This window comes from Salvelinus alpinus, chromosome 3 (assembly GCF_045679555.1).
Source record: "Salvelinus alpinus chromosome 3, SLU_Salpinus.1, whole genome shotgun sequence".
Taxonomy (NCBI): Eukaryota; Metazoa; Chordata; class Actinopteri; order Salmoniformes; family Salmonidae; genus Salvelinus; species Salvelinus alpinus.
The window spans coordinates 5,169,671-5,182,170 of record NC_092088.1 but is presented as its reverse complement, the minus strand read 5'-3'; the positions used below and the strand labels follow the sequence as shown (position 1 = coordinate 5,182,170).

Genomic DNA, 12,500 nt, shown 5'->3' with positions numbered 1-12,500 from the left:
GTGTCTACAGTAATATGGCCCAGTGCCTACAGTAATATGACCCAGTGTCTACGGTAATATGGCCCAGTGTCTATGGTAATATGACCCAATGTCTACAGTAATATGGCACAGTGTCTACAGTAATATGGCCCAGTGTCTACAGTAATATGGCCCAGTGTCTACAGTAATGTGGCCCAGTGTCTACAGTAATATGGCCCAGTGTCTATGGTAATATGACCCAATGTCTACAGTAATATGGCACAGTGTCTACAGTAATATGGCCCAGTGTCTACAGTAATATGGCCCAGTGTCTACAGTAATGTGACCATGTGTCTACGGTAATATGACCCAGTGTCTACGGTAACATGACACAATGTCTACGGTAATATGGCCCAATGTCTACAGTAATTTGACCCAGCGACTACAGTAACATGACCCAGTGTCTACAGTTAAAAAAAATCAAAAAATAAGATTTCACTAAATACTTTAAATTATTTCACTAAATAATACTTTAAAGTATTTTTAAATTATTTAGTGAAATAATTTAAAGTATTTAGTGAAATCTTATTTTGATAATAGTGGATATCTATCAGGGTTGGTCAAACTGGGACAGGTAGAGATGGATATTATTGTTGTGTTCTTTAGGGAGAGGCCAATTGAAATTCAGCGGGACACAGATGTGATTTCAGAGTAAATTATAGTATAGTGTAAATCATTAACCATGGCAGTACAGTTACTGCTGCTCTCCACTATACTATAATACATCATTAACCAGGCCAGTTACTGCTGCTCTCCACTATACTATAGTACATCATTAATCATGCCAGTACAGTTACTGCTGCTCTCCACTATACTATAGTACATCATTAACCAGTACAGTTACTGCTGCTCTCCACTATACTATAGTACATCATTAACCAGTACAGTTACTGCTGCTCCCCACTATACTATAGTACACCATTAACCATGGCAGTACAGTTACTGCTGCTCTCCACTACACTATAGTACATCATTAACCAGGCCAGTTACTGCTGCTCTCCACTATACTATAGTACACCATTAACCAGTACAGTTACTGCTGCTCTCCACTATACTATAGTACATCATTAACCAGTACAGGTACTGCTGCTCTCCACTATACTATAGTACATCATTAACCAGGCCAGTACAGTTACTGCTGCTCTCCACTATACTATAGTACATCATTAACCAGTACAGTTACTGCTGCTCTCCAATATACTATAGTACATCATTAACCAGGCCAGTTACTGCTGCTCTCCACTATACTATAGTACATCATTAACCGGTACAGTATCTATAGTACATCATTAACCAGGCAGTACTGCTGCTCTCCACTATACTATAGTACATCATTAACCAGGCCAGTACAGTTACTGCTGCTCCCACTGTACTATAGTACATCATTAACCAGTACAGTTACTGCTGCTCTCCAATATACTATAGTACATCATTAACCAGGCCAGTTACTGCTGCTCTCCACTATACTATAGTACATCATTAACCAGGTCAGTTACTGCTGCTCTCCACTATACTATAGTACATAATTAACCATGGCCAGTACAGTTACTGGTGCTCTCCACTATACTATAGTACATCATTAACCAGTACAGTTACTGCTGCTCTCCACTATACTATAGTACATCATTAACCATGCCAGTACAGTTACTGCTGCTCTCCACTATACTATAGTACACCATTAACCAGTACAGTTACTGCTGCTCTCCACTATACTATAGTACATCATTAACCATGGCAGTACAGTTACTGCTGCTCTCCACTATACTATAGTACATCATTAACCAGTACAGTTACTGCTGCTCTCCACTATACTATAGTACATCATTAACCAGTACAGTTACTGCTGCTCTCCACTATACTATAGTACATCATTAACCAGTACAGTTACTGCTGCTCTCCACTATACTATAGTACATCATTAACCAGTACAGTTACTGCTGCTCTCCACTATACTATAGTACACCATTAACCAGTACAGTTACTGCTGCTCTCCACTATACTATAGTACATCATTAACCAGTACAGTTACTGCAGCTCTCCACTATACTATAGTACATCATTAACCAGTACAGTTACTGCTGCTCTCCACTATACTATAGTACATCATTAACCAGTACAGTTACTGCTGCTCTCCACTATACTATAGTACATCATTAACCAGTACAGTTACTACTGCTCTCCACTATACTATAGTACATCATTAACCATGGCAGTACAGTTACTGCTGCTCTCCACTATACTATAGTACATCATTAACCAGTACAGTTACTGCTGGTCTCCACTATATTATAGTACATCATTAACCAGGCCAGTACAGCTGCTGCTCTCCACTATACTATAGTACACCATTAACCAGTACAGTTACTGCTGCTCTCCACTATACTATAGTACATCATTAACCAGTACAGTTACTGCTGCTCTCCACTATACTATAGTACACCATTAACCAGTACAGTTACTGCTGCTCTCCACTATACTATAGTACATCATTAACCAGGCCAGTTACTGCTGCTCTCCACTATACTATAGTACATCATTAACCAGTACAGTTACTGCTGCTCTCCACTATACTATAGTACATCATTAACCAGTACAGTTACTGCTGCTCTCCACTATACTATAGTACATCATTAACCAGGCCAGTACAGTTACTGCTGCTCTCCACTATACTATAGTACATCATTAACCAGTACAGTTACTGCTGCTCTCCACTATACTATAGTACATCATTAACCAGGCCAGTTAATGCTGCTCTCCACTATACTATAGTACATCCTTAACCAGGCCAGTACAGTTACTGCTGCTCTCCACTATACTATAGTACATCATTAACCAGTACAGCTACTGCTGCTCTCCACTATACTATAGTACACCATTAACAATGGCAGTACAGTTACTGCTGCTCTCCCCTATACTATAGTACACCATTAACCATGGCAGTACAGTTTCTGCTGCTCTCCACTATACTATAGTACATCATTAACCATGGCAGTACAGTTATTGCTGCTCTCCACTATATTATAGTACATCATTAACCACTACAGTTACTGCTGCTCTCCACTATACTATAGTACATCATTAACCAGTACAGTTACTGCTGCACTCAACTATACTATAGTACATCATTAACCAGTACAGTTACTGCTGCTCTCCACTATACTATAGTACATCATTAACCAGTACAGTACAGTTACTGCTGCTCTCCACTATACTATAGTACATCATTAACCAGTAAAGTTACTGCTGCTCTCCACTATACTATAGTACACCATTAACAATGGCAGTACAGTTACTGCTGCTCCTCACTATACTATAGTACACCATTAACCATGGCAGTACAGTTTCTGCTGCTCTCCACTATACTATAGTACATCATTAACCATGGCAGTACAGTTACTGCTGCTCTCCACTATACTATAGTACATCATTAACCAGTACAGTTACTGCTGCTCTCCACTATACTATAGTACATCATTAACCAGTACAGTTACTGCTGCACTCCACTATACTATAGTACATCATTAACCAGTACAGTTACTGCTGCTCTCCACTATACTATAGTACATCATTAACCAGGCCGGTACAGTTACTGCTGCTCTCCACAATACTATAGTACATCATTAACCACTACAGTTACTGCTGCTCTCCACTATACTATAGTACATCATTAACCAGTACAGTTACTGCTGCACTCAACTATACTATAGTACATCATTAACCAGTACAGTTACTGCTGCTCTCCACTATACTATAGTACATCATTAACCAGTACAGTACAGTTACTGCTGCTCTCCACTATACTATAGTACATCATTAACCAGTACAGTTACTGCTGCTCTCCACTATACTATAGTACATCATTAACCAGGCCAGTTAATGCTGCTCTCCACTATACTATAGTACATCCTTAACCAGGCCAGTACAGTTACTGCTGCTCTCCACTATACTATAGTACATCATTAACCAGTACAGTTACTGCTGCTCTCCACTATACTATAGTACACCATTAACAATGGCAGTACAGTTACTGCTGCTCTCCCCTATACTATAGTACACCATTAACCATGGCAGTACAGTTTCTGCTGCTCTCCACTATACTATAGTACATCATTAACCATGGCAGTACAGTTATTGCTGCTCTCCACTATATTATAGTACATCATTAACCACTACAGTTACTGCTGCTCTCCACTATACTATAGTACATCATTAACCAGTACAGTTACTGCTGCACTCAACTATACTATAGTACATCATTAACCAGTACAGTTACTGCTGCTCTCCACTATACTATAGTACATCATTAACCAGTACAGTACAGTTACTGCTGCTCTCCACTATACTATAGTACATCATTAACCTGGCCAGTTACTGCTGCTCTCCACTATACTATAGTACATCATTAACCATGGCAGTACAGTTACTGCTGCTCTCCACTATACTATAGTACATCATTAACCAGTACAGTTACTGCTGCTCTCCACTATACTATAGTACATCATTAACCAGTACAGTTACTGCTGCTCTCCACTATACTATAGTACATCATTAACCAGTACAGTTACTGCTGCTCTCCACTATACTATAGTACATCATTAACCAGGCCGGTACAGTTACTGCTGCTCTCCACAATACTATAGTACATCATTAACCAGTACAGTTACTGCTGCTCTCCACTATACTATAGTACATCATTAACCAGTACAGTTACTGCTGCTCTCCACTATACAATAGTACATCATTAACCAGTACAGTTACTGCTGCTCTCCACTATACTATAGTACATCATTAACCAGTACAGTTACTGCTGCTCTCCACTATACTATAGTACATCATTAACCAGTACAGTTACTGCTGCTCTCCACTATACTATAGTACATCATTAACCAGTACAGTTACTGCTGCTCTCCACTATACTATAGTACATCATTAACCAGGCCAGTTACTGCTGCTCTCCACTATACTATAGTACATCATTAACCAGTGCCAGTTACTGCTGCTCTCCACTATACTATAGTACATCATTAACCAGGTACAGTTACTGCTGCTCTCCACTATACTATAGTACATCATTAACCAGTACAGTTACTGCAGCTCTCCACTATACTATAGTACATCATTAACCATGCCAGTTACTGCTGCTCTCCACTATACTATAGTACATCATTAACCAGTGCAGTTACTGCTGCTCTCCACTATACTATAGTACATCATTAACCAGTACAGTTACTGCTGCTCTCCACTATACTATAGTACATCATTAACCAGTAAGTTACTGCTGCTCTCCACTATACTATAGTACACCATTAACCAGTACAGTTACTGCTGCTCTCCACTATACTATAGTACATCATTAACCGGTACAGTTACTGCTGCTCTCCACTATACTATAGTACATCATTAACCAGTACAGTACAGTTACTACTGCTCTCCACTATACTATAGTACATCATTAACCAGTACAGTTACTGCTGCTCTCCACTATACTATAGTACACCATTAACCAGTACAGTTACTACTGCTCTCCACTATACTATAGTACATCATTAACCAGTACAGTTACTACTGCTCTCCACTATACTATAGTACATCATTAACCAGGCCAGTTACTGCTGCTCTCCACTATACTATAGCACATCATTAACCAGGCCAGTACAGTTACTGCTGCTATCCACTATACTATAGTACATCATTAACCAGTACAGTTACTGCTGCTCTCCACTATACTATAGTACATCATTAACCAGTACCGTTACTGCTGCTCTCCACTATACTATAGTACATCATTAACCAGGCCAGTTACTGCTGCTCTCCACTATACTATAGTACATCATTAACCAGGCCAGTACAGTTACTGCTGCTCTCCACTATACTATAGTACATCATTAACCAGGCCAGTTACTGCTGCTCTCCACTATACTATAGTACATCATTAACCAGGCCAGTACAGTTACTGCTGCTCTCCACTATACTATAGTACATCATTAACCAGTACAGTTACTACTGTTCTCCACTATACTATAGTACATCATTAACCATGCTAGTACAGTTACTGATGCGCTCCACTATACTATAGTACATCATTAACCAGTACAGTTACTACTGCTCTCCACTATACTATAGTACATCATTAACCAGTACAGTTACTGCTGCTCTCCACTATACTATAGTACATCATTAACCAGGCCAGTACAGTTACTGCTGCTCTCCACTATACTATAGTACATCATTAACCAGTACAGTTACTGCTGCTCTCCACTAAACTATAGTACATCATTAACCAGTACATTTACTGCTGCTCTCCACTATACTATAGTACATCATTAACCAGTACAGTACAGTTACTACTGCTCTCCACTATACTATAGTACACCATTAACCAGTACAGTTACTGCTGCTCTCCACTATACTATAGTACACCATTAACCAGTACAGTTACTACTGCTCTCCACTATACTATAGTACATCATTAACCAGTACAGTTACTGCTGCTCTCCACTATACTATAGTACATCATTAACCAGGCCAGTTACTGCTGCTCTCCACTATACTATAGTACATCATTAACCAGGCCAGTACAGTTACTGCTGCTCTCCACTATACTATAGTACATCATTAACCAGTACAGTTACTGCTGCTCTCCACTATACTATAGTACATCATTAACCAGTACCGTTACTGCTGCTCTCCACTATACTATAGTACATCATTAACCAGGCCAGTTACTGCTGCTCTCCACTATACTATAGTACATCATTAACCAGGCCAGTACAGTTACTGCTGCTCTCCACTATACTATAGTACATCATTAACCAGGCCATACAGTACTGCTGCTCTCCACTATACTATAGTACACCATTAACCAGGCAGTTACTGCTGCTCTCCACTATACTATAGTACATCATTAACCAGGCCAGTTACTGCTGCTCTCCACTATACTATAGTACACCATTAACCAGTACAGTTACTGCTGCTCTCCACTATACTTTAGTACATCATTAACCAGTACAGTTACTGCTGCTCTCCACTATACTATAGTACATCATTAACCAGGCCAGTACAGTTACTGCTGCTCTCCACTATACTATAGTACATCATTAACCAGGCCAGTTACTGCTGCTCTCCACTATACTATAGTACATCATTAACCATGCCAGTTACTGCTGCTCTCCACTATACTATAGTACATCATTAACCAGGCCAGTTACTGCTGCTCTCCACTATACTATAGTACATCATTAACCAGTACAGTTACTGCTGCTCTCCACTATACTATAGTACATCATTAACCAGTACAGTTACTGCTGCTCTCCACTATACTATAGTACATCATTAACCAGTACAGTTACTGCTGCTCTCCACTATACTATAGTACATCATTAACCAGGCCAGTTACTGCTGCTCTCCACTATACTATAGTACATCATTAACCAGTACAGTTACTGCTGCTCTCCACTATACTGTAGTAAATCATTACCATCATAACTTGGTCAATGCAATGATAATGCATATCTGAACGCCTGCAAAATGGATATCAGACACACACACACACACACACACACACATACACACACACACGTCGTAAAGTACTGCTCGTCAGATCGTCATAATTGCATGCCCCATTGGCAGACTGTACTGGCTCTGAATGGGTCTGTAATGTTATCCTATTCTCTATGTAGTACACTACTTTTAACCAGGGTCTTATGGGCTCCAATCAAAAGTAGTGCACTACTTTTAACCAGGGCCTTATGGGTTTCACTCAAAAGTAGTGCACTACATTTAACCAGGGCCTTATGGGGTTCACTCAAAGGTAGTGCACTACTTTTAACCAGGGCCTTATGGGCTTCACTCAAAGGTAGTGCACTACTTTTAACCAGGGCCTTATGGGCTTCACTCAAAAGTAGTGCACTACTTTTAACCAGGGCCTTATGGGCTTCACTCAAAAGTAGTGCACTACATTTAACCAGGGCCTTATGGGCTCCAATCAAAAGTAGTGCACTACATTTAACCAGGGCCTTATGGGCCTCACTCAAAGGTAGTGCACTACTTTTAACCAGGGTCTTATGTGCTCCAATCAAAAGTAGTGCACTATGTAGGGTTATAGGATGCTATTTGATCCACAATCATCCACAATTTCTATAACTGCATTCCATAAAATGAGCAAAGTGCATCCCTGCCAACCAATCATAGACCAGTATATTTCACCCTTAAATGAACAGAACAATGACTCATGCTTGGCTCAGCTCTTGGATGTATTCTGGGAATGAATATGGGCAGAAGGCTGCAGTCAGAGTCAATTTTAAAGGCACAACCCTTTAATTCAGGAGTCAATTGGTATACCGTATATTCTTCAAACTCAACTGTGGACCTCGACGCCAGTTCCAATGGATTTCTTTAAATATATATATTCGCGTCTCATCAAGGTCTTATGCCTGGGACACCAGGTGTGTGCAATTCATTATCAGGTAAAACAGAAAAAACCTGCAGGCTCCGGACCTCGTAGGATAATAGTTGAATATATATATAGTATATTTGTTTAACCTTTATTTAACTAGGCAAGTCAGTTAAGAACAAATTCTTATTTACAATGACGGCCAAACCCGGACGATGCTGGACCCTATGGACTCCCAATCACGGCCGGTTGTGCTACAGTCTGAAATACCCCCTGCCCTATATCCTAAGTCATATGAACATTGAACAGCTAGTAAATACCGTAGCCCATTGCAACCCACAACTCCTCTATGGGCCGTTTTCCCTGACCCCCATGATGCCTAGTTTCTGGACTAACAAACCACCCAGCTGGCACATTTGGTTCCTTGGAAGTTGTGGGAACGTACGTTTTCCATTTCCCATTGGCTTCTGGGAACAAAGCCATACGTTTCCTGACTGGTAAAAATGAACGTTTTTTTTTTTAAACATGCTGAGAACGGAACTAGTAATGTTGCATGTTCTGGGAACGTACATTTTTGGTTGAGGAGATGTTCTAAGATTATTTTAGTAATGTTTTCGAGAACGTAAATTATAGGGTTATTTGAAGGTTGTATTAACGTTCTGATAACATGTTTCAGTAAGACTGTTAGTAACAGTGCAACCTAGGGTTAACTGTTTTGTACTTCGAGTACAATTAAGACACATGGGAATTACATTCGGTTAGGCATTACTCATGCAAACACATGCATTTGTATTGTGGCACGGCATCAGTGAGATCCCAACATATGATCTTCTGTTCTCTATCCGTGGGTTTAGTTCACTGCACCACCAGGATGGCGACAGCATGCCATGTTTTTTCCTCATACGAAGCTGTTCATTTATTGTCTATTTAAACAGACCTCATTTCAAATGAAACAAGGACTGATTAAGATCAGCTGTGGACAATTAGTGGGTACGGCCAACACACCTGAACACACTTAACAAGATAGAGATTAGAGGGAGTTTTGTTGACGCTGAGAACGGGATGTTTATAATTAACATTCTTAGAACGTTCTTTGAACGTTTACTAAAATTGTTTTTTTTGGTTTTTATGGAACGTTTTCTTAATGTTCTGAGAACATTGATGATAACGTTCTTGAATAGAACCATGAGGAAATATGCATTAAAAAAACGTTACGCTGAAATACTGACATTTCCATAGAAGAACGTTGTTTCTTTAACGTTCTCTGAACATTCTGAGAACATGACTTGAAATAGAACCACGAGGAAACCTGCAGAAAACGTTATGCTTGCATTTCCACCTAAGAAACACATGGTTCTCAGAACGTTTTGTGCTAGCTGGGTATACACAATTGATCAATCTCCATTGATAATGCGTTTTTAATTCCAGCGCTACAGGCGTAATATGTGTCTCGGAAACTGGCCATCATATGGAGATTCTCCATTGAGCTTCATTTAAATCCAGCACCAGGCATAATCTGGGTCAGGGAAAACGGGCTTTACGTGTTTTAGCAGAGTATGTTGTAGCTAGCGAGTCATATCCATGTAGTCGTGATAATGTTCTGTTCATGGTGAAGCAAGGGGTCCATGAAAATGTTATGAACGAGGAGTCATAATTCATGTAAACATCTGGTAAATACAACGATGTCAGGCAGAGAAGGTAGAGGTTAAACAGACCATAGAAATATAATTACTGGAATGGAAATAGCCCTTTAATATAGATATGGCTTTTCTAGTTCATCTATTTCTATGTAAGTAAGACAGTGTAAGAAAATCAAAAAATAAGACAGTGTAAGAAAATCGCAGAGATCCTTTTATGTGTAATTCTATGCTCACAGGCCCGGACTACCGCATTTGGGTCTCTGGGGGAGACGGCAATATATGTCACAATGTCCTTAAAGAATAGAGCCTAGTGTGGTCCCAGATCTGTCTGAGCAGGTATTCACTAATGTGCGTAAATGGAAGGTAATTCCCCTTTTTATGCACTTTTCTCTCTATGCGTATTCTGACGTTGAACTTAAGCATGATAACAGCATGTTATTCATCCGCTATTTGTTTTGGGGTAGAGATCAGAGAGAAGAAGGTGTGGCTACAGACATGCCGTATTCCAGTCTCTCCATCCTCCTCCTCCTCCTCCTCCTCCTCCTCCTCCTCCTCCTCCTCCTCCACTCCACTCCTCCACCACTACATTCCCTCCCTTCATCTCTCCATCCTACTCCTCCACCTCCTCCTCCACTCCACTCCTCCTCCACTACAGTCCCTCCCTTCATCTCTCCATCCTCCTCCTCCTCCTCCTCCTCCTCCACCTCCTCCTCCACTCCACTCCTCCTCCACTACATTCCCTCCCTTCATCTCTCCATCCTCCTCCTCCACCTCCTCCTCCACTCCACTCCTCCTCCACTACATTCCCTCCCTTCATCTCTCCATCCTCCTCCTCCACCTCCTCCTCCACTCCACTCCTCCTCCACTACATTCCCTCCCTTCATCTCTCCATCCTCCTCCTCCACCTCCTCCTCCACTCCACTCCTCCTCCACTACATTCCCTCCCTTCATCTCTCCATCCTCCTCCTCCACCTCCTCCTCCACTCCACTCCTCCTCCACTACATTCCCTCCCTTCATCTCTCCATCCTACTCCTCCACCTCCTCCGCCTCCACTCCACTCTCTCCCTTCATCTCTCCATCCTTCCTCATTCTCCTCCCCATTTTCCTCCTCCTCCTCTTACTCATCCTCCTCCCCTCCTTCTTCACTTAAGCTGTCCATCCTTCCCCTCCTTCTCCTCCTCCTCCACTCCACTCCCTTTCTCCATCTTTCCTCCTCATCCTCCTCCTCCTTCACTGAACTGTCTGTCTCAGTCTCTCCATCCTTCCCCTTCCCCTCCCCCTCCTCCTCCTCCTCCTTGACTCCTGTCTCCCTCCCTTCATCCTTTAAGCCTCATGTAGTTAAATAATTGAGTGGCGTCTGAAAGACACATGGTGAAGGAAGTGAGAGAGGAACACAAAGGATTCCTTCTTCTAAACCTACAGTGTTGTCTGCTACGAAGCGACGAAGCAGAGTCTATGTGATGATAGTAACGGTACCAATACTGACAGATGATGATATAACGATACTAACAGTAATGATGCTAACAGCAATGATGCTAACAACAATGATACTAACAGTAATGATGCTAACAGCAATGATACTAACAGTAATGCTATTAATGGTAATGTGACTAATAGTAATGGTACTAACAGTAATGATACTAACAGTAATGATGCTAACGTTAATGATGCTAACGGTAATGATACTAACGGTAATGATACTAACAGTAATGATGCTAACGGTAATAATGCTAACGACAATGATGCTAACGGTAATGATACTAACAGTAATGATGCTAACGGGAATGATGCTAACGGTAATGATGCTAACGGTAATGATGCTAACAGTAATGCTGCTAACATTAATGCTACTAACAGTAATGATACTAACAGTAATGCTGCTAATGGTAATGCTACTAACAGGAATGATGCTAACAGTAATGATGCTAACAGTAATGCTACTAACAGTAATGATACTAACAGTAATGCTACTAACAGTAATGCTGCTAACGGTAATGGTACTAACAGTAATGCTACTAACAGTAATGGTATTAATGATACTAACAGTAATGATGCTAACAGTAATGATACTAACAGTAATGATACTAACAGTAATGATGCTAACAGTAATGCTACTAACAGTAATGATACTAACAGTAATGCTGCTAACGGTAATGATACTAACAGTAATGATACTAACAGTAATGATACTAACAGTAATGATACTAACAGTAATGATTCTAAGGATACTGGCCCTTACCCTGTGTCCTGGTAGTCTCTGCGTCCCTCCTGTTTGTCCAACCACAAAGTGAACGTCGGCCATCAACTCATTGTTGAACATCACAGAGTTCCTGAAAAACAGATCAGAGAATGATTGAAGCACTTCACCGGACAGAGTAGTAACCTGTTCGGTATTTTATGTCAACCCCTAATATATTACTGGTCGACAGAGAGAAAGGTCGTGTCGGGG

The 12,500-nt window shown here is 40.7% G+C and overlaps 1 protein-coding gene across 1 annotated transcript in view; it reads right to left on the bottom strand.

Annotated features, from left to right (window-relative positions):
• The window catches only part of btbd3b (BTB (POZ) domain containing 3b), a 40,752-nt gene that overhangs the window by 19,048 nt on the left and 9,204 nt on the right, over positions 1–12,500 (bottom strand). The window contains exon 2 of the mRNA XM_071391326.1: positions 12,291–12,381. Coding sequence (XP_071247427.1) covers positions 12,291–12,381 — 91 coding nt within the window. The remainder of the gene's footprint in view (positions 1–12,290; positions 12,382–12,500) is intronic.